This window comes from Bos indicus x Bos taurus, chromosome 11 (assembly GCF_003369695.1).
Source record: "Bos indicus x Bos taurus breed Angus x Brahman F1 hybrid chromosome 11, Bos_hybrid_MaternalHap_v2.0, whole genome shotgun sequence".
Classification (NCBI taxonomy): Eukaryota; Metazoa; Chordata; class Mammalia; order Artiodactyla; family Bovidae; genus Bos; species Bos indicus x Bos taurus.
The window spans coordinates 101,921,454-101,949,357 of NC_040086.1; the positions used below are offsets into that span (position 1 = coordinate 101,921,454).

At 50.8% G+C, this 27,904-nt stretch overlaps 1 protein-coding gene across 1 annotated transcript in view; it reads right to left on the minus strand.

Annotated features, from left to right (window-relative positions):
• Positions 1 to 27,904, minus strand: part of AK8 (adenylate kinase 8) — a 135,560-nt gene that overhangs the window by 40,496 nt on the left and 67,160 nt on the right. Inside the window, 1 exon segment of the mRNA XM_027556671.1 lies at positions 9,561 to 9,702. Coding sequence (XP_027412472.1) covers positions 9,561 to 9,702 — 142 coding nt within the window.

The window sequence follows — 27,904 nt, forward strand, 5'->3', positions numbered from 1 at the left end:
TCACAACATTCCGGGCTGCCTCCCACACCAAGTGGAGGCTTGTTTCAAGGCCCCAGGAAATCTGAAAGCTTTGAGACCCACTTGTCCGAGAAGTGCACCGGGCAGGTGGCACTTGGGTGGGCTGGGGGTTCGGTACCAGCCCCTCTGGGGGGGCAGATCTGTGTCCACGGGTCCGGGTCCTCTGGGTAGTTCTGCTCTCTAGTTCCCTGGGGAAAAAGGCTGTGTTTTTAGCAAAAGCCAACAAGACACCCAGCACCGACTGGGAGCCACGTGCAATGTGAAGAGACTCGTCACTGCCTCCCCAGGGACAATCAGACCCCTCTGGGCTCCTCCAGATGTGGGACACACAACTGTCTAGTTTAAGAAATAATAATAAATACAAAATGAAAACCCACCACGCTTGCAAAGGAACCTACGGAGCAGTTGCCAGTTTGTACAAAGCAACCTGGGACACAAGCAGCTCATCAAGATACTGTCCTTGGGCGATTTCTCCCTCGCCCCCAGATTCAGTCCAGTGGAGCACAGAGCAAAACATTAGAGAAAACAGCGCTAGTGAAATCGACGCCAGCATTCTGCTGAATTCAATGGGCAATGACTCAGCGAGGGTCCCCCCTTTCACCCTCTTTCCGGGAATTTCTGAGAGCTCCAGCAACAGCTCTGACCCAGACCTTGCCTGCTGGCCCCAGAGCTGTACGGCCTGGGAGGGCCAGGAGGCTCAGGCATGGCCACCCCATCCTTTCCCCAGAGCTGTACGGCCTGGGAGGACCAGGAGGCTCAGGCATGGCCACCCCATCCTTTCCTCACAGCATCGGTGGGGGGGGGATGCAAAAAAAAAAAAAAAGAACCCGTCTGTCTGATACACGGCAAACTTTCCAACATCAATCAGAAGCCTATACTCCCTTTCCATAGTAAACATTAATTTTGAAAGGAAATACAGTGCCACAAACTTGCAGCACGAAATGAATTATTTCAGTCAGGCAAGGGCCCATTTCTAGATGTAGTCTTGGACACTTCTTTGTTTCTTTCTTTTTCTTTCTCTCCTCTTCTTTTTTTTTTTACTATTATTATTGTATTTTAACAAACTTTATAGCCCATTTTATTTGTTCTCAAATAACTTTTTCTCTTTCTTTTCGACGCATCAATGACTTGGTTTGTTTCCCTCACGATGAGATGTTGGAACCAAGAGATTGATACTGCTCAGCGGAATATAATTTAGTATTATGTACTGTGGGTTTATGAAACAGGAGTCAAACAAAACATTGCATTTGAACACTATCCATTTATTAGCTCTATGGAGAAATTTATATTTGACAAGGAGACAATAACTTTGCTTCCTGATAAGCCGAAGAGGTCTATTTCTGTGTCCAATGCACAGAGTAGCTTGCCCTTCCCCAATAACTCTATTTACTACTATGAATATATTTTAATAATAAAATTGATATATATGTAAATTTATTTTAATCTAATTTCATCGAATCCTCCTAAAAAAAAAAAAGAGCCTTTGTAGATTGTTTTCATATCTGAGTTATAGATTTCTGTATCGTATTCCCAGATTGATTTCCAGGCTATAATTCTGTCAAGATTTCCTCCCGGTGTCAAAAACAGCAACACCACAGCTAGAGTGCTTTATAATTGGCATCACAACGGAACCAGAATTACAGCCTCGATATTCATCCCAGTGCTGGGTGGGTTCGTGTTAGAATATTTCTCTCTTCCTTAGCCTCTTCCTGGGCTTGAAGGTTTATGGCTAAAATTACTTTCTAAATTAATCACAAAAATGCTGCATTGAAAGCTAAGGCAGAGGCAGTGGGTTAGACAGAGATAAGAAAGGAGGGGGGGAAATACACCCTCAGCGAAGGGAGAGGAGTACAGAAGGATGATTAAACAGGGGCAGATAATTAAATCTAGGCTGTAAACAAACATCTTTTTTTTCCCCCCTCTGCTTGTCCTCTGCCTTAGGGTCAAATAAATTAAACTGGCATTATTTACTACATAAAGAGAAACTGATTTTTATTTTGTGGTGAATGGAGAAGTATTTCTTTGCAAGCTCACCCTAAATCAAAGAGGTTCTTGAATCACCCTCCCCGTGTGCTTTTAATAAACACCAGGCCCGTCCCCTGTGGGTCCTGAAGCCCTGGGCTGTCACAAGGGCCGGTAAATAAAACAGTCGTTTTTCCCCCTCGGGGCTCAGAAAAATGGGCACTAGGCCTCTCCCTGCGTCTTGTCAATGACCCGCCCCCAGCCTTCTTCTAAGCGACTGTCTGCATTTTTCCTGACTCCTTTCAACTTCAGGTCGATGGTGAGCCTACCCAGAAGCTAACTACCAACTCTGAAGTCTGCTCCATCTCCAGAAAACAGAGGGTGGAGACTTGGCCTTGTAGCCCCGTGGTCCCTGGAGACTACCGGGCGGAACGGGGAAGAGACGGGGTGCCCAGGCTGCCCGCTGGGTCCCGGCTGCTCGAGAACCAGCCAGACGGCTCAGTCGTCCAGGAGGGAGCTCTCCAGACCCAGCGCTGGGGACGTGATCAAGACAGGGCTGAGGAGAGACTCCAACTTGGGGTGGGGGACGGAAGAAAGCCCCTCACGAAGAGGTCCACCCCAACCCCCAGAGTCCGTGGATGTGCTGCTTTACGAGGAGCACGGGCTCCGCACTGAGGGTACACCAAGGACCCTGACAGGTTAGATGGTCTGGGTGGACCCGCTCCAGTGACAGGAGTCTAAGAACTGTCCCCAGCTCTGGTCAGAGGGAGATATGAGCACAGAAGAAGGTCAGGTGTGGCAGCGTTTGAACAAACAGGAAGGGGGAGATGATCCCAGGATGGGAGGCAATTTCGAGAGGCTGAACAGGGGAGGAAATGGACTCTTCCTAGGGCCTTCAGAAAGGAATGCAGCCTGTCTCACATACTGATGTCAGCCTTACAGAATGGTAAGACAATACATATGTATTGTTTAAGCCACTAAGTTGGTGATTGTTCAGTCACTCAGTTGTGTCCGACTCTGCGACCCCATGGGCTGCAGCACGCCAGCCTTCCCTGTCTTTCACCACCTCCCGGAGCTTTCTCAAACTCATGTCCTCTGAGTCAGGGATGCCATCCAACCATCTCATTTGCGGTAGCTTATGACAACAGTCACAGAAAACTAATTTTCTGTCTATTTTCTAGAACCAATTCATGCTCTTCTTAGACAAACTGCACACTTATACAGAGACAAGTGATTTGCAAAATATACCCCACCTTGTGACTCAGGTATAGACAAATAAGGATCCGAAAAGTTTAAAGAGAGAAATAGAGAGAGAATGAATATCCTTTGGAAGAAAAATTAACTCCAGGAAACAGTAGCACAGTTTAGATAAAGCCTTATCAAGGACCTCTTGGTGGCTCAGCAGTAAAGACTGCCTGCTAATGCAGGAGACACAGCTTCAGTCCCTGCCCTGGGAAGATTCCACATGCTGAGGAGCAGTTAAGCCCGCATGCCACAATTACTGAGCCTGAGCTCTGGAGCCCGGCAGCAGCTGAGCCTGCATGTCTAGAGCCCGCGCTCAGAAACAAGAGAAGCCACCGCAGCGAGAAGTCCATGCACTGCCACAGAGCATAGCCCCTGCTTGCCACAATTAGAAAAAGCCCTCATGAAAGCAATAAAGAACCAGTACCACCAAAAATATAAATAAACACATAAAATATTTAAAAAAAGCCTTATCAATGCTCAAAATAATTTAGAGAGAACAGACTCTATGATAGGAGAAACCAGAGAAAAGAGGATGAGATAAAATTTAAAAGGAGGTATTCTAATGCATATATACGGAATCTAGAAACATGGTACTGAAGAGTTCATTTACAGGGCAGCAGTGGAGAAACAGACACAGAAGATAGATTTATGGACGGGGAGAGGGGAGGAGAGGTGAGATGTATGGAGAGAGTAACATGGAAACTTACATTACCATATGGAACGTACATAGTCGATGGGAATTTGCTGTCTGGCTCAGGAAACTCAAAGAGGGGCCCTGTATCAACCTAGAGGGGTGGGATGGGGAGGGAGATGAGAGGGAGGTTCCAAAGGGAAGGGATATATGTGTATCTATGGCCGATTCATGTAAAGGTTTGACAGAAAACAACAAAATTCTGTAAAGCAATTGTCCTTCAATAAAAACAAACAAACAAACAAAAAATTAAAAGGACAAGAAAGAAAACTGACAGCATTAAGGGAAAAAGAGAATCCTCTGGGAGTCCAGGGGTCTAGACTGGGCACCTCACTGCCAGGGCCCAGGTTCAGTCCCTGATCCAGGAGCTAAGATTCCCACAGGCTGTGTGGTTCAGCTAAAACAAGTCAAAAAAGAAAAAAAAGTAAGGGGGGAAAAATAAGGGAAATGTAAAAGAATTATAGAAGTGAAAAAAGAAGAAATAAGAAATAATACTGATGTTTATTTAAATAAACTTATTGTGAAGGACAGATTTTAAAAATAATACAGAAAGGAAAAGGAAAAGATAAAAGTTACTAGAAAGAAATCTTAATTATGGAAGACAGATGATGAATGTCCAACATACATTTAATCAATCTTGCTTCCCCGGTGGTTCTGCGGTAAAGAATCTGCCTGCAATGCAGGACCCACAGGAGATGCAGGTTTGACCCCTGGGTTGGAAAGATCCCCTGGAGGAGGGCATAGCACCCCACTCCAGTATTATTGCCTGGAGAATCCCATGGACAGAGGGGCCTTGCGGGCTACAGTCCATGGGGTTGCAAAGACTCAGACACCACTGAAGCAACTTAGCACACCAAGTGAATGAACCAAAAAAATATTAATATATGTACTAGAAGGAAATTCTCCTGAAATAATGGAAATGGAAAGGATGCATAATATTCCAGAGAAAAGTAATAAAAAGAACCAGAACTGACACATGGCCTGGTGAATATAAATGAATTGAGAGAGAGAGAGAGCATCCAGATATAAGAAGTATATTACCTTAAATGTAAAAAAACTCATGGACCTCAGATGTTCCCGCAACCCCACAGGTGTCAGAGCGCAGTATAGAAATGATGCAGGATGCTGAGGGTAGGAAATGTGATGGGAGAATTCTTTACTTTGTTAGACATTTACAAGTAAAGTTAACAGAAAGACAATCTCAAATGTGCAAGAATTTAGGAAGTTAAGCATGTACAAGTGACTCAAAGACTTAATTCATTCAAATGAACAATGAATCAAAATGGATAAATGGAGAGGCTGAACAATGCGAATAGCTGGCATTGAAATCTGAATCCAGTTGAAGAGAGAATGAAAACTTCTTAAATACAGTAAGTACAGCTAAAAACAGAATGCAATTGTTATATTTCTAGAAATAAAACTTAGTGATCTTAAAAGTAATAATCTGTGTACAACAGACTGAGATCACATGTGTCTGTTCCTCCCAACCGTCCCCGCAGCCCCCGCGGCCCCCGCGGCCCCCGCGGCCCCCGCAGCCCCCAAGGCCTCCGCGGCCCCCGCGGCCCCCGAGGCCCCTGAGGCCCCCTGTGGCCGCCCAACAAAAATGGAGGTGGGGAGGGGAATAAGGAAGTGGTACGTATGCGAGCATTTTCTCCTTCATTTTTCATATGACAGAGTCAGAATATTCTGTTTCATTTCAGAATTGACAAATTGAGAAATACAAGTTTAATCAAGCCGTCTTGACGAGACTAGTAGAGCTAGAAACAGATTATCTTCTAAACCAACTGGGGGGAGGGGCGGAGAGGAGAGAAACCAACAAAAGCAATAATAAAACAAAAGAAAAACACAGGCCATAAAAAACAAGATGGAAAACAAAGGAAACCACGATGAAGCATAAAATAAAGTGATAAAAAGCAAAAATATAGTGGGATAAATTCAGCCATTCAAGGAAAAAGACAAGCAGGTTGAATAAAACATATTAAACCCAATTTCATTCTGTCCACACAACAACCTAAAATAAAGGAAGTAAGGTAATTGATGGTAAGACACACGCAAATGCAGTGAAGCAAACGGGGTGAGTTGTGGATAAACACGGCACGTTGAACCATGCACCACACTCTATTTCCTCCCAAACCCCACAGAAAACGGACAGGAAAGGGATTCTGAAACCCTGACCAGCAAAGACAGGAGAATTGAGGGAGGGAAGGCAACTTAAAACATTTTGGGGGGTTCCCTGGCGGCTCAGCGGTTAAGGCTCTGCTCTTCCACTGCAGGCGCCCGGGGTCAGTCCTTGGTTGGGGAGCTAAGATCCTGCACGCTACAAAGTACGGCCAAAATAATTAAATTTTTTAAGGTTTTTTTTTTTTTTTTTTGAGACTTGGAAGAGCTGGATCAGTGGCAAGAAACTGCAGAGACCTCAAAAAGGCAAATCTCAAGTGAGCAGCAGGAAAAGCTGAGAACAAACCCAGTCCCCATCAGCAAATCCTACAAGGCTCAGGCACAGGTACTGAAACGGAGCCATGCTAATGTACAAATTAGCAGACGTAGTTGGGTCTGAATGTTCCACACAGCTGGACAGGAGGCTGGAAAATGGGCTCTTTTATTTCAGACACCAGTGTGCGCCAGTGAACGCTGATGTGTTGCTACCCAGGAGGAAACAGAGAGTCCGTGGTGGAGGAGATGAGCAATGGTCCTGTCCCAGACAGTCACTTTCATCAGCATGATGCTGCGTGATGAACACACGGCTGACATAAACCTTTATGAACTAAATAACACGGCACCAAAACACAGAAGGCAAAAGCTGCAGGATACACAAAGTCAAATTATTAACAAGCCTGCTCCACAGAACAGGTACTGCTGAAGTTTTAAAAACCATCTAGCCATAGGCAAAGAACGAAAACCTATGAAATGACCGCATCATTGATCCCATAAGCCTGACAAAGGAAAAGAACACGTGGAAGAAATTCAGACATGTATTACATATGCTTCTTAATACAAAAAAATCTAAATACAAGTGTAGCCAATACCATACAACAGTATATTAGTTTCCCACTGCTGCCATAACTAATTACCACAGATGTACTTTCTTTAAAACGTTCAAATCTATCATCCCACAGTTCTGTAGGTCACAAGTCTGGTACAGGTCCACCTGTAGCACAACCCAGGTCACCAGGATGACCTGCCCACTTTAAAGCCAACTGTTCAGCTACCTTAATTACACCGGCAAAGTTCCTTCTGCCATGTAACCTGACATTCACAGGCAAGACGTGGTCGGGAGGGGGCTCCGTAGGCCATGGAGAATCAAAACTGTGTCTGCACAAGGCATATATTGGAAGAATAACACACCATGACCAAGTGATAGTCATTCTAGGGACGAAAGGTTGACTTACTATCAGAAAATCTGCTAAAATAATTTATTATATTCGTACGTCAAAAAAAGAAGGAAAAAATGTCTGTCTTAGAAGATGCCAAAAAAACCTTTGAATGAAATTCAACATCAACTTCAGACATTTTAAACTCTAAACACTATACTTTAAAAAATTTATTTATTCTGCATTTATTCTTGCTGTACCGTGTGAGGCATGTGGGATCTTATGCCTCACATAAGTTCCCCAACCAGGGATCAAACTCATACCCACTGCAATGGAAGTGAGGATTCTCAACCACTGGACAAACAGGGAAGTCCCAGAACTACACCTCTTTAACTTTATAAAAACTCTATATACCTCAAACGACAGTAATACCTTTGTGGTAGAACACAGGGCAATCCTTCAGGTAAAAGGGCAAAAAAAAAAAAAAAAACCACTTGTCTATCATGAGCCAGCTCTGAAAGTACTATTCAATGCAGTTAGACAAAAGAGTAAAATGAAAAATATAAATACTGGAAAGGAAAAGGACAAAAAGATACATATTTGTGATGACATGATCATCCCCCCGAAAAGCCCGAGAGAATCAACTGAAGACCTACCAGAAGCAGTCAGAGGGTTCCAGGAAACGAGCTGGGACATAAAAATAAGTAAGAAAAATCAGCATTGTTCTCAGAATCCTGAGAAATCCAGTTAGAAAATACAAAGGATGCAAATATCCCATTATCACAAGATCAACAAGAAGAACAACAAGTAATACGATACCTAGAAATACACTTAACATGAAAAGCAGGGGCCCCAATAAAGTGCTGATGGTCTCACAAAGGGGCAAGGAGAGAACAGGGCCACAGACTGCACAGACCCAGCCATACACCTAATGGGATTCCAGTTAAAACGTCAGCAGCAGTGTTCATCTGGAATACTAAATATGTGAGACAGACACTGGAGAAGAGTAACAAGGGGCTTCCCTGGTGGTCCGGTGGTTAAGACTCCCGATGCAGGGGCCCTGGGCTTGATCCCTGGTCGGAGAACTGCACCCCACATGCTAAAGATTCCACGTGCTGCAACTAAGACTCGGTAGAGCCAAAGAAATAAAGAAAACAGTGTTTAAAAAAAGAGTAATGAGAGGGCCTTGTCCTGCATTGGCTATTTTGAATTATACGATAAAGCTAAAGTAGTTAAATGGTGTGGTACTATGCCATGCTAAGTCGCTTCAGTCATGTCTGACTCTGGACTGACTCTGTGACCCTCTGGACTGTAGCCCACCAGGCTCCTCTCTCCATGTATTCTCCAGGCAAGAATACTGGAGTAGGTTGCCATGCCTTTTTGCTGCAGAAGTAGACTTGTGGGGAACAACAGAAAATTTAGAAGTACAGCCAAGTATATTGAGAGACGGCATCTACGAGCAGACAGTGGTCAGACCACATATAAACACACACCCCAAGCCACCAGGTGGCCGACTCTCTTGGTATAAACAGCAAACTCTGACAGCCTTTGTTTTCTTCATGGGGGTGGTCTTTGTTTATTTCCACAACATCTACAGTTGTGGGGTGCTCTCAAGTTCAAGTTAGTGGAGGAAGGACAGAATATTCAACAACATTTGACATCGTTTTGGAAGAAGTAGCTAACAGTTGGGGGAAAGGAGGCTGGTACAGCAAACCTCCATCAGAATAAACATCAGGGGCTTCCCCAGTGATCCAGTGGTTAGGGATCCGCCTGCCAACGCGGAGGCTCCATCCCTGGTCCAGCAAGATTCCCCCTGCCTCGGGACAACGAGCCCAAGACGCAGCTACCGAGCCCGAGCACTCTAGTACCCGGGCTCCCCACAAGAGAGCAGCCCCTGCTTGCTGCAGCCAGAGAAGGCCTGCGTGAGCAACAATACCAGCCCAAAATAAAGACAATGATTTTTTTTTTAATTTTAAATAAATAAATATCAGACGCATCAAAGAGCCAAATGAAAAAGGAAAATTGTGAAAACAGTCGGGGGAAACCATGGATTGCTCTGCACCGCAATCCCACGGGACAGGCGAGACTGGTCGATACGTGTCCTCACTCAGCTGGACGTTCAGGTCCAGTAAGGTGAGCGGCAGAGCCGGGATGTGAACCTGAGCCAGACTCCTGGTTCACAGGGTAAACAGGATGGGTGGTGGGATTCGGGTGGCCAGGACACATGCCCTCTCGGGACCTTGGGCAGGCTCCAGGCAAACTGCCCGTTGTCACAGGGACCTGGAGAGGTGGAAGAGGCCTTCCCGGGAGCCCGTGGGAAGCGGACTGCTCACCTGTTGGGCTTGTAGCCCAGATTGTCCATCAGGTGCGCCTGGTCCAGGTCTCGCGGGAAGCCGTGCAGCACCCACCCTCTCTCAACACAGTCCTGCTGGTCCAGGCGCTGCTTCAGCACCTTCATGATGATGTTGTCGGGGACTGCGGAGAAAGGAGGACAGCTGGTCACTCTTCGGACCCAGCAGGAAGGTGAGGGCGCATCCGAGGTCGTTGCCCACTGGCTTCCTAACTTTACCTGACCTGGGTTTGAACTGCTGAAGAGGCGGGTTTAGGTGGCCGAGGATGTGGGTGCCTGTTTCTCGGGGCGTTCCGCAGTCCCACCAATGAGGGGAACGTGTCTATGCAGGGACGGAACGCACTAGGTGACCTTGACATTGAGCTTTCCCTGACTTTGACAGGATAGATGCCCATCGGCAGCCAGGACAGCTCCCAGCTCTCCAGTGATGTGCGGGCACCCTTCTCCCCACCCTGCCCCCCAGGATCCAGCTTTTGCTGCAAAAGACTTTTCACGGAAGCCCCGGTGGGAGGTTTCATTTTCCTCCAATGGAGCGGTAGTGGTGCCCCTGAGGCTCTCTGCTAATTTATGATGCACATGCAACCCACCCCTTTCTTCTCCCCTCCCCCTTGGTTCTCCCCTCCTTGCTGTTTAGAATCAAATCTCTCACAAGAAGCACAGCGTTAGTTATAACCGGTGACTGAAATCAAGTCTCGTGGAGAAGGAGATGTTAAGAAGTCTCTTGTTTACATTACTGCAATTGACATTTTCCTGAAATTTATACCTTTCTTCCCAGACTCATTAAATGGCCTGTGCTGCTAATGTACTGCGTTCTAGCAATTTGCACTGCATTTCCTGTGCTTTGCACTCATTTTTCCAGAGATACTTGGTAAATATTACCGTTGTTTGCTATAAATGTGGGCCTGATGACGAGCAGGTTTTCCGAGCGGCAGCGACAGAGCGGTTGGCGGCTTCTCTGGAGATGCTCGGCTGCCCTCAAACCGGCCATCCAGGGGTCAGCCCAGTGGCCCCCCGGGCTGGAACACACGACTGGAACCTTCCCAAAGGCCCCCTAGGCTGACAGCCAGGTGAGAGATCCAGAAAAAGTCACTACCAGCTGCTCTCCTCTGTGGCCGGGACACACCTAATGACCGTCCTGCTGCCCAAGAACCGTAAACCTCCATCTAACCCTCCTCCAATCAGGATTTCCCTGATTTTGTTTTCACATCTTTCAGCCTTCCTTCCCCAGTCTGAAGGAAAGAGCAGGGAAGGGATTTTGCTCTAATGAGATGGCCTGGTTGAGACAGGTCAGTGAGGAGCTGATGCAGTTAATCCCATCCCTTCCCTGCTGAAACCTGCCGTGGCTCCCCAGTGCTCTTCGCTATGGTCGACAGGGCCCTGCAAGGTCCACAGCCTGCCTCCCCCGGGTGAATCTCCCCCCAGCTCTCCACCTCCCCTCAAATGTGCCGGTCCTTCCAGCCAAGTCTCCTTCCCCCACGCCTTGCCTGGGGCTGGGCCCCCGAGGAGGGTCCGCTCCCAAGACTGTCCATAGCTGGGTTAACAGCTGTGTTTCTTCACTTCCGCTTCACTTCTTGCCTCCCTGTTCTTAACGTTCCAGCTAAAGCTTTGCGTAGTGCTGCCTCTCACCAGGACAAAGGACCACGTCACCCCACCCCCAACACCGCTTTTCCATAATTAACACAGTGCCTGGCACGCAGGACGTGGTGGAAAAAATAGACCAGAGCCCTCTGTTTGCAAAGCTTCACTGCAACAAAGATGTTAAAACCAACTTGACCAGACTCTGGGGAGCTCAGAAGAAGAGCGGGAGCTGGGCTGGGGGCACCCACAAATCTGGAGTCTGGTCTTAGCCCTGTCCTTGGGTGCCAGCCGACCTCCGCTGGCCCCACGGGCTCTCCCAGTCCCAGTTTCCTCTTTCTCCAAGAGGAAGCCGGGCTCTGTCCCCAGGGGATCAACACGACACGTAGTCCCAGGCGCGTGCGAGGCGCTCAGAACTGGCGGCTCGTGCTCTTCGGTTCGGGAGACGTCAGTCAGGAAACAATGATCCATGAACCCTTGCGTGCTTCCCCCGGGGTCAAGGTGTTCTAAGCTCGCTCCTGGGATACAGGGTGGCTGATTTCAAGCAAGTCTGGGCAGTTAAAGATGGAGAGATTTAGGGACTCCTGTCCCAAGTCCTCTGTTCTCAACCCAGGGGTAGGAAACCTACCAATTGCCCCCTCACTCCCCAGGAGCTGTTTGTGTTCAGGGCAGGGGCAGGGAGGGCAGAGGGGCAGCTGTCACGGCTTCGGGGGTCCCCTCCCCCAGCTCTGCGCTGCACTCCCTATGCACGCAGTGCACACTGGCTCCCACCAGTGACCCCTGAGGAGTCGGGGTCCGGGGAACCACCGCTAAGACCACTGTGTGAATAAGGAACAGAACTTTTCTCTGATTCAGAAACCTCACATTATCTGTCAGGAGAAATAAATACAGGTTAGAGACAATGAGGGTCACTAATCTGCTATACAGCCTTCCAATCCAGGCCTACCCCTGTTTATGGAGATTCTTACGGAAATTGAAACCCATCCAGAAATAAGACTTTCCCAGTGTCTGTCCAGTGGAGCGTTATGCAGCATCTGAGCTGTGCCCAGGCTCGGGGTCTGAGGCTGCCACCCACAGCAAACAAGAAGCCAAGGGCCTGCCCTCCTGGAGTCTACATTCCGGCCAGTGAGACAGACGATGCACAGATAAATAAATAACCATTTCAGAAAGTCATAAATACTACAAAGAAAGCAAACCAAGTGAGGGATGATGCTGGTTTGACTGGATCCAGGATTGTCTCTGAGGTCACACCTGGCCAAGATCTGGACGATGAGTTCAGCCTCACGGAGATCTGGGGAGGATGTTCAGGGTGGAACTCAAGGCAAGGGCAAAGGCCCTGAGGCTGGAACAACCTTGGCACATTCAAGGGGTGGAAAAAGGCCCAGTGGCTGGAGCGGAGGGACTCTGGGAAGTGGGGGTGGGGAGGTCCTGCCAGGCCTTCCAGAAGGAAGTGGCTCTGCCCGCCCCCTGGCCATCTGGGGAAGGACTGGGCACAGGCCCTCAATGCACATTTACTGAAAGAACACACAGGGGCTGATCTCAGGATCCTGAGCTAGAACACCCAGGAACATGCACTTCACCACGTTTGCACAAGGACGGACCATTCTGTGGGATCAGCCAGTGGAGTCCCCAGCTGGGGTCCAGGCTCCAAGGATGTGGCTAGGAGATCGCACCTTACCTCCTGTGAAGTCTGCTGAGTGCTCAAGAATCGATGCTGTCAAACTGTGGTGCTGGAGACAACTCTGGAGTGTCCCTTGGACAGCAAGGTGATCAAACCAGTCAGTCCTAAAGGAAATCAACCCTGAATGTTCACTAGAAGGACTGATAGTGAAGCTGAAGCTCCAAGACTTTGGCCACCTGATTCGAAGAGCTTACTCACTGGAAAAGGCTCTGATGCTGGGAAAGACTGAGGGCAGGAGGAGAAGGGGGCGACAGGGGATGAGATGATCAGATGGCAGCCATCCAACTCAATGGACACGAGTCTGAGCAAACTCTGGGAGATAGTGAAGGACAGGGAATCCTGGCGTGCTGCAGTCCACAGGATCTCAAAGAGTCAGACACGACTTAGCACCTGAATGACAGCAACAGCAAAGCCTGCAAAGAGCTCAGGCTGAGGACCCCGAGTGCAAACTAGCTGTGAGCAGCTCCAGCTTTTTAAATTTCTAAAAGGACATCAAATAAAAAAAGGAATTCCTTGGTGGTCCAGTGGTTAGACTTGGCGCTTTCACTGAGGGAGTCCAGATTCAATCCCTGATCAGGGAGCTAAGTTCCTGCAAATTGCACAGCATGACCAAAATAAATAAATAAAAGAAAAGTAAACCATCTTTTGCTGACCCCACAAGCACAGTGCCCTCAAGTCCTTGGGCACCCGGAGTGACTGAGGGACGCTTCCATCGACGACCCATCAGAGAGGCCGGCTGAGGTACAATGAGCTCTCTGCATCCCTCTCCAGACCTGCCCGCATCAGCCCTGAAACTAAAGGGGCAGATCTTTACCTACAGGCAGGGAAGGCGAGTGGGCTGAGCTCTAAGGTAGGACGGGAGTGCAGGAAGATTAGTAAGTGTTGCTGCCTTTATGAGAGTTCCTTAGAATAAAACCCAGAAAACTCAGCTCTTGGCTCCCCTGGGCTCCTTTCTTGGAGCAAATTTGAGCAGAGAGCCCTGGGGTCCAGCTGTGGGACCTCCCTGACCGTCAGAGTCCTCCTCTAAGACACCTGCCTCACCAGCTGTCACGGGGCTTGGAGACAACTCATGGGGCCTGCCAGACCCATCGAGGTCTTCTGAAGGGAGGTGCGGGTATAAATTTAATTCCTTCTGAAAGTTTACCCAGAGTCCCATCAGGTGGCTATGATGAAGCCATTGGTAAGCACTGCTGCTGCTGCTGCTACTGCTAAGTCACTTCAGTTGTGTCTGACTCTGTGCGACCCCATAGATGGCAGCCTGCCAGACTCCCCCATCCCTGGGATTCTCCAGGCAAGAACACTGGAGTGGGTTGCCATTTCCTTCTCCAATGCATGCAAGTGAAAAGTGAAAGTGAAGTCGCTCAGTCGTGTCCAACTCTCAGCAACCCCATGGACTGCAGCCTACCAGGCTCCCCCGTCCATGGGATTTTACAGGCAAGACTACTGGAGTGGGGTGCCATTGCCTTCTCCGATTGGTAAGCACAGGGACCCTCAAATTATAAACATGACCATCTGAGTGTGAATCTGGCTTCAGGAGAGGGCTGTGGGCCTGAGACAGGCTTGTCCTTGGGGGAGGGTCCACTGGAGTAATTAGTTTGCTGACCAGTGATGCCCTGGGCCCAGTGAAGGCCTCTGTTGATGAGGGTGAGGAGTGCATTGGGCAAGTAATTTTCTTCACTAATTAGTGCTGTTGGAGACCAAGCTGCAGTTAGGGGTGGACAGCTGAGCACTGAGCTTCTGAGGGCAACAGAGGCTGCTCGGAGGCTCAGAGAGGGAGAGGCCTGGAAGGTCGTCCCATTGCCCATCCTTATCTCAAAGCTGAGAAACCAAGGCCCCCAAAGGCTGTGAGTTAAGTGACCTGTGCAAGCCAGTTGCTCAGCTGGGGAGAAATCTGACTCAAGGTCAAGACGTCTGACCAGACAGAAACACAAAGAGAATTCTTGGTTTGGGGTTGTTTTTTTGTTTTTGTTGTTTCCTTGTTAAGTTGGCAAAGATTTCTAGAGGAAATTTCCCAACTGGCATCACAAGCTAAGATGTACATGCCTCATGGCCCAGCAATCATGGTCCAAAGAATTTACATCTAAGATACAACTGCAGAGAGGACAGAAGATGTGCCCATGGAGATGTCCGTCTCAGTGCCATTTATAACAGGGATGATGGAGACGATTTCAAATGTCCATCAGCAGAGGACAGCTTACATAAAGGACGAGACGTCTATGCAGCATGCTACTAGGGAAGCTTGAAAAAATCATCTATGTTGACTTGGAAAGAGGCCTCTGACAGAATATCAAATGGCGGGTGGGGGGAAGCAAGTAAACGACATAGATAATATGATCTGGTGGTTTAGTTGCCAAGTCTGACTCTTGCAACCCCATGGACTGTAGCCCGCCAGGCTCCTCTGTCCATGGCAAGAACACTGGAGTGGTTTGCCATTTCCTTCTCCAGGGGATCTTCCAGACCCAGGGATTGAACCTGGGTCTCCTGGACTGCAGGTAGATTCTTTACCAACTGAGCTACCAGGGAAGCCACTGAAGTATATATTGACATACATATACACACACGTGTACACACGTGTACACACACAACACACACACAGGGGAGAGTGGAGGGGCCACACCAATGCCCCACAAGCGATGGCCGGTCCCTCGGGGGCTCAGGGTCCTGGAGTTGAGAGAGACAATAACACAAGTCAACACATCCCAGCGGAAGAGCCGAAGGGCCTGGGAGGTGTGACGGCGAGGGCTTCGGAGGCCGGCAAGGTCTCATCACTCACGCAGACCCCAGCTTCTAGCCAATACCAAAACAAGCCCCTCTCTGCAGGTTCTCAAATGAGCACTTCTCCTGAGAGGGGCTTCCCACGACTGTGGATCAATAATCATCGGTGGAGTATTTGTTTAACGCCTACACCCTCATCCCCCACTAGAGAAAGCAGGGACCCTCGCCAAGTCAGGCTCATTGCTACCCCCTCACCTGGTACACATGCCAGGCACTCGGCAAGTGCTTAGTAAACACTCTTTGAATGAACGAATGAATGAATGAATGAATGACCACATAGCACCATCTCCTGAAACCAGGCCTGTTCTCCCAAGCATGGAGTCATGTCCCATGGCAACGGGTTCCCCCAGGGTTCCCTTTCATCCACTCCACGACATACTTGTGAACTAAACAGGTAGTCAAGGGACTACGTCTTGGCATTGGGAATTAGTTTCAAAGTAATCCTACGTGGGGAGGATTGCACCGTTGATCCGGAACACGCAGGTTCCCTGCGCTGGCGGTGGGTCCCCTCAGGCTCCTTATTCTACTCTCTCTGCTTTCCAAACATGTTTAACAGCTTCCACTAACAAAGTGGGTGTTTTGTCTAAAGGAAATGATTTAAAGGCCTAAAAGAGGTTGAAACAACCTCTGTGAGACACTGTCGCAGTGGGTCAAAGGATGAATCTCCCTGGAAAGCTGTCCTCACGCCCCAGAAGCAGCTCTCACTTTGGGGGAAACCAAGAGCTGGATAGAGCCCTTGCCTGCTGTCACAGACGTGTCCAGATGTGTCCTCGCCTGTGAGAGGCCCTCCCAGCGATGCGGCTCAGGCCCGGGGTGAAGGGTGAGGCAGGAAGACCCGCCTTTGGTGCATCTCCCAGGCCCACCCCCGTGGCTCCCGCATCAGGCTTTCTGCCCTGCGCCTTTGTCTGGCTGCTGCCTCCCCCCACCCCCGCCACCGCAGGCCATCAACTCACTTCTTCAGCCCTGCATGGTCTGACCAGCCAGTTCAGCAAAAATGCAGAACAGAGCTCACCCGCGGTGTCCTGCCGAAAGTTGAAGTTCTCCTTGATAATGCTGTCCACTGCCCTTCATCCTCCTCTCGGAGAGAGATTTCCAGGGCGGCCGCAAGTCTCTCTCCATTGAGTCAGGTGCCTCGGGCTTGATTTCTGGGCTTGACAGCTAACATCTTACCCTGCGTATAAGCTCCTGCCAAGGGCTACCTCTCCGAAACGTCCTGTCAACCCTAAATTTAGCAAAGTGCGAGATATGAATATCCCATTATTTCATAAAGGCCACATCACATGCTTTCAGGTGTTATTTTTTTCTTTTTCTGAAAATCTTCCACGAGAGAGAGCTGTCCTCACATTGACCTCGAGGTTATTAAAATCTCAATCCGTTTGTTCCCTGCCGGCCGGGTGTGCTTGTCACAAGGGTGGACAGGGAGCCACGGTCACAAGTGAAAGGCTTCCAGGCCCCAGGGGGACCCACCAGGCCCCCTACTGATCCCACTCAGGACACCCGGCCCACCCTGGTCTTGAAGGGGAGGCGTGTTCAAGCTCCCTCCCGCCTATCGGTCCCCTGGTTCATGCAGAAGGAAGGACCCTGTGAATCAGGCCACCGTGAGGTGACCAGAAGGGACTATTCTTCCTGGGCGGCAAGTCTGCATCTTCAGTACAGTCCAGCTTGGACAGCCAGTGGCGTTCATTACGGAGGTTCCCGAGAGAGTTCCCAGGCCAGCTCACGGAAGTCCAGTGGAAGCCAGCGCCAAGGGCAGAGAGGACTCGCTGGAAACCCTTTCCCGGACCTTTCCTGCTGCACTTCACACCTCGCTGCTGCCTGTGGTCCAAGCCTCTGCATCCCTGTGAGCATCCCTGACCAGGGCTCGGCTGGGGGAGGCAGGGACCCCGGGGCACCAGGCTACTGGTGCTGGCCCCAAAAGGCTGCGACGGACAGTGGAGGAAAGGAAACAGCTCCCTCAGCCGGTGCTTCAAGGTAAAGAATTCCCAAGGTTGACTGGCGTGCCCAGGATTCGCCATTTAACCCTCCTGCCACCCCAGGGCAGATCAGAAAAGGCTGAGGACCTCACACACACATACCCAACCTACTACACACACCCAGGCACTCACCTATCACACCTGCACGCATCCCTGCAGGCACACACCTGCCTACACCCTACACAGGCTACACCCACACGCACAACACTCACTACACCCCACACCCTTCTGCACACAATAGAGCACAAACACACCTGCCCACCCCCCTCACATACAGAGCCTATAGCGTCTTTCCTTCTTCAAGGCCCCGTTTGAAAAGTAAAGGGGACACCTGGCATCTGTCAGGGTTCGTGGGGGGCTCAGCACTTTCTTCTCCCCACATCCCAGCACAGCTCCCGGGCCCCGCCCCCTTCCTGGCCCAGCCCAGGGGGAGCGTCTTGGAAAGAACCCCAGCTGCGGAGGAGAAAAAAACACTGCTTTTGTTTGTTTTCTATTCCATCTCCTGCATACTGATGCTTGAAGGAAACAGGGCGCCCGCTCCCCCCACACGTCTGTCTCTTCCCCAGATTGCTGGGGGCTTGGCTCAGGCTGTGGATTGGGCTCTTCCCGGCCCCGACTTACTAAGCGTTATAGTTCAGTGAAAGCTAAACGCCACCATTTCTGGGAGTCCACCACCCTCGGGATGGCGCGGATTCCTGGCAGCCGAGGCCTTGCAAGGCCTCCCGGAGGCCGCAGCCGGAAATAAGGAGTGTGTGCAGCGCCAGCCAGGCCTGGGGCCAGGGGGCCTTTAGTGATGCTCTTTGTTTATTATTTATTGCCACCTGCTGGTCAGCCACGGATCCTGCGCCCCAAGTGAGCTCTTAAAAGGATAAACGCGCCATTTCTAAAACCAGTACAGGACGGGAGGAGGAAAAAGTGGGCTATTCCACCTGGTTGCACTCCACCATTCTCTGGGGGTGGGGAGCAAGCCCCCTTGGAGAACTTATTTCCTTCGTAAAATCAAGTCACTTGCACTGACAAGCGCCTCTTTTGGCCAGCAGTGTTTCCCAGGCATAGGATGGAACAGATGTCTTCTAAGACTCCTTTAGGTTCCAAAAATCTATTTCCTAACATCTCGAGTACTCAACAACAATATTTAAATCTATTTGTCAGACAATGGTGCCAGGAGATAACAATTAAAAAATAATAATTTACAAGTTTTCCCACAGACTATAAATGCTGGAGAGAGTGTAGAGAGAAGGGAACCCTCCTGCATTGCTGGTGGGAATGCAAATTGGTGCACCCACTATGGAGAACAGTATGGAGGTTCCTTTAGAAACTAAAAATAGAGCTACCGTAGGACCCTGCAACCCCATTCCTGGGCATACATCCAGAGAAAAACATGATCCAAAAGGATGTATGCACCTCGATGTTCATTGCAGCACTATGCACAACAGCCAAGACGTGGAAGCAGCCTAAATGTCCATCAACAGAGGAATGGATAAAGATGTGGTACATATACACAATGGACTATTACTCAGCCATTAAAAAGAATGAAATAATGCCATTTGCAGCAATGGATGGACTTAGAGATTATCATAATGAGTGAAGTAAGTCTGACAGAGGAGGAGAAATAGCATACGACATCCTTTAAATGTGGAATCTACAAAGAAACGATACAAATCAACTTAAAAAACAGAACAAGACTCACAGACTTGGAGAGAATGAACTTAACGGTTGTCAGGGGGAAAGCTGGGGAAAGGGATAGTCAGGGAGTTTGGGATGGACATGTACCCACTGCTATATTTAAAATGGACAACCAGAAGGACCTACTGCATAGCACAGGGAACTCTGCTCAATGTTATGTGGCAGCCTGGATGGGAGGGGAGTTTGGGGGCAAACGGATACACGTGTATATACAGCTGAGTCCCTTCGCTGTTCACCTGAAACTGTCACAACCCTGCTAGTTGGCTATACTGCAATACAAAATAAAAAGGCTTAAAAAAATAATTTACAAGCTTTATTTCCTCCCAGAGTTAGCAAATGGATTTCAATTGGAAGTCTTCTTCCTATGGTTGCCAACAATTTTTTTAACACCGGCTTTTTTTTTTTTAAGTCCAGAAAAGTACGTTAGGGCTGGGGCCCTTTCCAGTTGGGAGGCTGCTCAGCCAGCCCTTGGTGAGCAGCTGCTCGTTTCGATCAGTTTCTATCACTCTCCTCTCTGCTGCGTCTACTGGGGCCAAAGCAAAGATAAGACGTGAGGTGCCGGCACCGCTGAACCCCCTGCAGCCGAGGGGCAACTCCAACTGGGGGCCCTGAGCTTATCTCGCTAATGAGGTTCTAGATGAGAAGAAAAAAAGACCATTTAAAAGTAGGCATTCTTCCATGGGCCACAACTGCTAAAACCCGCATGCCCTGGAACCTGTGCTCTCCAACGCGAGTAGCCAACGCTCACCGCGAGGAGAAAGCCTGCGCGCAGCACCCAAAACCCAGGGCAGCCCACATACATAATTAAAGAACAGCCATTCTCTGAATGAATGGGGCTTCACTTAGCAAGTTAAGAAGACTTTTAATAAAAATGCTCACTGACACACACGGTGTCTGACAATCGGATCATTAGTCATTCCTATCTTAACACCCACGTTTACACCTTTCAGTGGAAGATGAGACAGGCCAGCAATCCAGATATGGACTGGACTGTTGGAAAGTGCAGTGTTAAACTAACTGCATGCTATGGATCAATGAGTTTCCGGAACACGATTTTCCTTCCATCTTAATGCAGTCGGGGCTCAGAACCAGTTATATCCCCCACATCTCGGGGGCAGCAGGAAGGCCGGTGCTCACGCGATCTGTGAGGAGACAGTTAGCAACTCCTGGGAAACCAGGAAACAACCATGAGGCCGGTGTTCTGGGTGGAAAAGATGCACTGACACATCAATTTGGCAAGTACATGTGCTATAGTGCTGACTCAGCTCTGCTGTGAGCTTGGGTTTTTTCCCTAATACAAGTATTGATTCCTGCAATCTTCATAACAAACCTATTTTACAGATGAGGAACTGGAGGCACAGAGAGAGGAAGTAACTGCCCCAGGCCACACACAAATGGGTCGGGGAGCCCAGAATTAAACCCAGGCCACCGGGCTGTGGGGCCACCTGCACCGTCCCTGCTCTCTGCCCCCTTTACAGGGGAAGAAGCATGGTGAACTCTGCCCTCCTCTCTGCATTTTGTTTGCAGCGTGCCCTGGACAGGTCACTTTACTTCTCAGCTGGGGCTTCTTCCTCTTAAAAAGAGAACTGGACTCAGTTTTCTGAGCTCCCGGCAAGCTGCTAGGTTGGCAGGTCTGCAGCCAGGCCACCCTCAGCTCTGAGGACCCATGAGGCTGTCTGTGTTCAGCCTCACTCAGTCACCAGATGCAGCCACTCCAGAACAGAACCAGAACGCAAGCCTTCCCTACGGCAGCAGATTAGAGGTGGCCTTCCTACCCCCGGGCACCCCTGGTGGCTCAGACGATAAAGAATCTGCCTGCAGTGTAGGAGACTTAGGTTCGATCCCTGGGTCAGGAAGATCCCCCGGAGAAGGGAAACAGCTACTCACTCTAGTATTCTTGCCTGGAGAATCCCATGGACAGAGGAGCCTGGTGGGCTATAGTCCATGGGGTTGCAAAGAGTCAGACACAACTGAGAGACTAATACTTTCCTACAGCTGAGAAGTGGGCTTGAGCCCCCCACCCCTTGAATCTGGGCCGATCTTGACTCGGTTAATGGACAGGATCAGCTGGAAGCTCATTCTGGGACTTCGGAGGCTGGGTCAGAAGAAGCCTTAGCACTTACCCCACCCTCCACCCTCCACCCCATCCACAACGGCTGCTCTCGGCCTCCTTGGGATGCTTGCTGTGGGGAAGCTAGGGTCACACAAGGGGGCTGACCAACACGAGGAAGCCCAAGCTGCCACACGGCAACACTGCACCAAGGCGGAGGCCTGAACACCTCACTGCGGGTACCAGGCGTGGGGATGAAGAGTCCTGCCCCAGAAGACGCAGCAGGGAGAAGAAGCAAGGAGCCAGGTCCACACCAGGACCAGGAACCATGCGTAGGGCCCCAGACGGATGATCCAGCCCAGTTGCCTCCAGTCATCAGAGTTGCGCCAAGTAAGGCCCAAGTCAGACAGTGGTGTCGAGCCCTCCTGCCCTGTCCTGCCTGAAATCCTGACCCAGGACATCAGGAGCAGAACGAAGCAGCCGTCCTTCTCTGCCATCACGTTGTAGGGCGGCTGCAATAGATAGCGGGGCCCCAGAGGCAGAGCAGATGAGGCTTCGGCCAGGTCCTGGTGACCACAGGGACCAGGTGCCCAAAGCTGGCATCAGTCACAGGAAGAGAATAAGGTATCAAAGAAGTCCACCTATGAAACATACATGTATGTTTGGTGTACGACCTTGTGTAACATACACGTGTATGTTAAATACACGTACATGTAAGGTACGTGTAAACACACACGACCTTGCTACTACCACCATGACTTCTACTATCATTATGAGAATGACAGCTACTGTACTACCAATGATAATAATAGTATCTGATGAGTGGCCTGCTGGGCGCCATAAAGTGTGCCAGTGACAGCCACACCCACTGTGCGACTCTTTGTGACCCTTTGTAGCCCGCCAGGCTCCTCCGTCCGTGGGATTCTCCAGGCAAGAGTACTGGAGTGGGTTTCCAGTTCCTCCTCCAGGCGATCTTCCTGACCCCGGGATCGAACCCGGGTTTCCTGCATCACAGGTGCTTTCTTTGCCATCTGAGCCACCAGGCAAGCCCCAGTTGTGTGCCGCGTGTGGTGCTAAACGTTTCACAGACACATTTTCACGTGGACACCTAACAAACAATGACTATGGTACTGTGGAAAGCTCATGCTGTAGATGAAGAAGCTGTAGTCCTGAGAGGCTGCGTGACTTGCCCAAGGTCATCCCAAGGTCACCCAGTGGCAGAACCTGAACTGGAATAGAGTGGTGAGTCCGCAGCCCAAACCTGCAGCTTCACCCTCCACTCTCCAGGAGTGAACACTTCGGGCCACCTCTCTGGAAACCCCTCAGGCCGCCCACTGGCATCTGTTCTCCCTTTGCTCCTTAAGACGAATGGGGTCTCACCAACACAGAAATGCAGGCAGCGGGGCAAAGCGTCTGGACCCCTGCCGCCACAGGGCGGGCCTGCCTGGCACTGCTCCGCCATGCCGTCCCGGGACACCAGCTGTGCCCTCATCTGCTCATTCATTCATGGGTTCGTTCATGGACATTTGCTGAGCTCCTACTATGAGCCACGCTGGCGCTGGGGACTGGGGAGCAGAAGGAGCCCAAGTGGAAACACACAGCGGGAGGTGCTGGGATGGGTCCCAGAGGAGGTCTGTCTTACCTCCCTGTAGCCTGACCACGCCCAAGTGGAGAAGGGCTCCAGTGCTCAGGGTCACAGATGGGAGAAATCGAGGTCTGGATGCCCCGGGGAAGGGCAGGGGAAGGGCGCGGTCTGCGTGCATGCATGCTTGGTAGCTAAGTTGTGCCTGACTCTGGGGACCCATGGACTGTAGCCCACCCAGCTCTTCTGTCCATGGGAACCCAGGTAAGAATACTAGAGTGCGTGTATACTCTACACGCTTCCCTCCCCTCTCGCCTCTGTGTCCCTCTGCCCCATCACACCCACCTCCCTCTCTCTACCCTGAGCCCCCTTCCTGCTCAGCTCAGGGAAGGGTACAACAGAGCAGAGCTGCAGGGCAAGGGCCCTGTGCCCCCGGCCCCGGCAATCACAGCTGTGCCAAGTCCCCCACGGGAAATCTGTTTCAGGGACATGGCGACCGTCCGAGGTATAGGGGCTGCAGAAGGTCACTGAGGGCAGCCTCCCCAACACCCCTCGGGCCCTGCTCACAGCCCGAGAGGAGAGCCAGTGTCAGCTCCCCGACTGGGGTACTCGGAGGGCAAGGGGCTTCAAGCTACACCTGCCTGGAGGGGGTGTGAGCAGGAGACTCCTGGCTGGAGGAGAAGGCAGGGGCCTTGGGGCCTGGCCTGTCGCAGGCGATTTCACAGCTGAATGGGCTGGAAGCCACCAGGGCTGCCCGTGGAGAGGAGACGCTTCCAGAAGCCCTGGTTGGAGTGAGAAGGACACCCTGCCCCTCTGGGCTCCCCTCCGGTTTGTGATCTCCGTTCCTGACACACGGCAAGCCCCCGACGGACTCTCAGCCCAGGAAAACCATCTGTGCGGCCCCTCTGCTGACACTGCCATGGTGGCCAGGCCCCCATCTTCCGTGGGGAGAGGCTACTTCACGGACCGGACACACGGGTGAGCTGAGAGCCCCTCGCTGCCTCAGTTTCCCTGCCGCTCTGGCCACCGAACAGAAAGCTTTGCAACCTCTTAGCCACAGACCTTTGGCTGACGCCCCAGCAGGGCATCATCTTAATAACGAAGACAGACGATGCCACTCTCACAGCCAAAGTCTAGTTCTTAAAAACTCAAGAGCTGGACCCTCTAGGGGCACAACCCTGTTGATAAACAGCGTGCTGACCCCCTTTCTACAGCTGTCCTCATTACACGCCTCTGCCCCTCACAAGGCACCCCCACTTTGAGACCCGCTGCTCTGCTGGGCCGTCTCGGCAGGAAGGCGCCTACCTAGTTTCCAGAAGAAAATCTTTGTAGCGGTCCCAGCGGAAAAGTCAAAAGTTTGATGAAAAAAGGAGCTACTTCAAAAGCATTGTCAAGACGGAGGTGAGGGTTCCTTTAAAAATGCATAAATTACTGGGGTGTCCGTTAATCAACCTACAGGCAGCCCAACGGTGGTGGGGGGGTCTGGGTGGGGATGCTGAGGCGACCCATGGGGACACATCCAGGGGAGGTGCAGCGAATAAAATATACGTTCAGTAAAAGAGTAAATTAATGTGTTTATTACTTATTGCTTGGGCTGCGTGTGTGTCTGTGTGTGCATGTGTGTGTGTGTGGAGAAAAATGAAAGAAAAATGTAGACTTTTTTCAATAATAAAAAGGGAGTTGCACTGCAGGGCCCCTAAAGCTTGTGAAAAATTAAACTCGACGGATTCAAACTGTCCTATTTCCACTTCAAAAGAGAAGAGGCACTGAGCTCTTCCCAAGTTAGCTTCAAACGCCCAGCACCCTAGAAAGTTTCTTTATAAAAATAAAGGCTCCTGCTCCCCCAAGCACTGTACTGGTTACTGTACCCACGGTCTCTCTCTCTGCTAATTATACCCCTGTGAGTCCATTAATCAACTGGTAAATTATTTAGAGAGTCATGCGCTGTCTTCAGCTGGTACAAACACACCACATGCAAAGGCTTGCTGGAAACCGGCCGGGGTCCCTCGGGGTCTCCCCTCTGTGGTAAGACAGCTAGCAGCTTGCCGAGGCTGCACTATTTAAAAAAAAAAAAAGAAATCGCACGCCGCTTACCTCCTCAGATGGGAAGATTTACTTTGTCTTTCAACTCAGCCACTCTTTGCAAGGTTTTAACAAAAGAGAAAAGCTGGTGTATTGTTGGATCTTTAGTGTGCATTTAGTGAGGAGAATATTAATTCCCCCTCAAAAAAAAAAATAAGGCAGCCCTTCAGCTGAGATCTGATCCGGGCCTCCTGGGACGTGTACTCACGGAAGCCTCTCAAAAATGCTCGTAATCATGCCAGTTTGGGGCTGGTTCGGCTTGTTTGTGTTCCGATGGCTGCGTTGGCCGTGGCGAGGTCTCATTACCAGAAAGGGTGCAAATTAAGAGTCTGGAGTCTCCCTCAAACCTCCTGCCTCTTCTCAGGTTCTATTAGGCCTTGAGGGACCTTCTCCAGACAGAAATATGTTGGCGATAACGGGGTTTACGGGAGCGGGCATGGGTAACATGGGGTAATGATCTGTCTTCCACATTATCTTTTCTACACGCCAGCACTTGCGCATTTAGGGGAAAGTTATTATGCCAATTAAAGAGCTGTTTTCTCACCTGAAAAAGTAAGTGTATGTCTGGCATGTGTGCCAAGGAATCCAGGCCTTCTTTCAATTGAACCCCCTCCAGCTGTTGCGGGGATACCGGCAGGGCAGGGCTGGTTACAGAGTGGAAGTGAGTGAGGAGAGCCGATCCCCCTCCACCTCGGTCAGCGAGCCAGGCCGGCAGGTGCTGGGTTGGCAGCACCTGGGTGCAGGTGCTCAGCTTTCCCTTCCGACCCTGCAGAGCCGGGAGGTGGGAAAAGCTGGGGTCTGACCTGAAAAGCCCACCCCGGGGACACACCGTCACTGGCGACCCCCCCACCTGACACCCCTCGCGATGGGGACAGCTCTAGGCAAGCATCTCACACACTGAGAGCAGAGACTAAACCAGCGAGGACGAAATACACCTTCGGCTGTTTTACTATCTTGCCTGGGTCACCAATTTCCAGAGAAAACACAAGTAATGTCCAAGAATGAGAACCATGACCAGAGCCGGGGGAGAAGGCCACCCTTCTGAACCAGAGACGGTGGCATACCACTGATTAGACCCAGTCCCCTGGAATGAGGTTATGTTAACATCTACCACCAGCAGCCACAGGACCGTAATTTACGGCTGAAATTCCCAGGAGAAGGACTAAAAATAAGGCCATGTGTGCTCAGCTGTGTCTCTTTGCAACCTCACAGACTGTAGCCCGCCAGGCTCCACTCTTCTTGGGATTTCCCAGGCAAGAATACTGGAGTGGGTTGCCACTTCCTTATCCAGGGGATCTCTTGTACCTCCTGCCTCAGCAGGCAGATTCTCTACCACCATGCCGCCTGGGAAGCCCCACACTACCCTTGACCTTAGCCAGAAAGCCGCTAGGGTGAGCTGAGGCCAAGGAGAATGCTTTTATGCTAAGTGAAGCTTGAGAAACCAGAGTTTCAACAAGCAAGGTCAGATGGCTGCCTTCCTTGGGAAGCTCGGATCTCTGGGGTTAAAAACCTCACATCCAGAAGGCCCTCTGGTAGGAATGAAGCACAGAGAAGGCTCAGGGCATGTCATTTGGAGATGGTGACCACTGTGAGTCACCGACGGTTGAAGCAGAGAATTGAGTTCTAGCTGCCCCCTTGGCTAATTCTGGGCAGAAAAAAAACAACGCCTGCACACATGGCCCTGTATAAAATGGCCATGGAGTCCGCCAGCACTGACCACAGAAGTTCAAATGGTTTTTTAGCAGCTGAGAAGTTATTTTTCCAAAAGCCCAGAAGGGTTTTCAGTTGTTCTGCAACCATGTGCAAGTAACAGGGGCTCCCAGGCAGGCAAGCCTGCGTGCTGGGCGGCCTGGCCCCGTGTCAGGACCAGCGCCCCCTCTGTGCCCACCGGGGACGTGGCTGCGTGAGGAGCGCCGTGTGGGGCCCTGGGGAGCCAACTTGCTCTGTTCAGCACAGCTCGAGTCAGAATGAGTTTAGGAGGTCAGACCTATGTATCTCAAAATCCGGAGCATGGAACAAGCATCTCTCCAACCCTCCATCCACAGTGCAGCCGCCAAGAGCCCGGGATCAAGAGATTGGGACGAGCAAAGATGGGGCCCTGGAGTCCTGTGCCTGGTAAATGTGGGAAGAGGGGACAGCAGCGCGGTTATTAATTTTGTGGCTGATTTGAAAGGAGGAGGTGTTGGCAGCACCCGTGAGGACATAAAAGAACATAACTGAGTCTGCGGAGGTCACGGCTGGGACATCACATCAGGAGGCCCCAAGGGGGCGGTAAGAGGAAGTGGCTCCGGGGGGGATGCTGACATCTGGGTCTACTCTCTGGGCTGCTGGCGGCGGCAACGGCTGTGAAGATGCCCCGTGATAACCATGCTCCCCAGATGGACTTGCAGCTCCCAGGCCGGCGGAGCGAGGGCAGGAGTCCCAGAGACGGGCAGCAGGTGTGGCCGGGCCGGCCAGCTGCTGGGAGCACAGGGCAGAGTCCCCAGCGGAGGAGGTCCAGCCCCTGGAAGGGCACTGCCTGCCTTCAGAGGGAGTGATGGGGGGTGGTCTACACTAGGCTGGCTGCAGGGCAGGGTGTTCTGACAGTGACATCTGCCAGCCCCGAGGCGCAGGGGCTCTGCCCCCGTGACCAGGCCTGTGGGTCCTTACCATACTCTCTGTCCCTGCAGGATTTCTGGAACCTTCTGGGTTTCATCTGGGGAAACCCCGGCAGGGTTCCCAGGACTGCAGCTGGTCCCCCAACTGAGATATCTGAAACACCACCAGGTTCTGAGAAGGGAAACCTGAGTCGTCCGGGCGGCCCCACAGGACAGAGGGGCAGCCGAGTCTCCTTCTCCCAGACCAGTCAGTGGCTGAAACTGTTCAGGGCCGCGCCCCACCACGCGTGCGGACTCGGGGGACCCTTCTGACCCAGGGCAGTGTG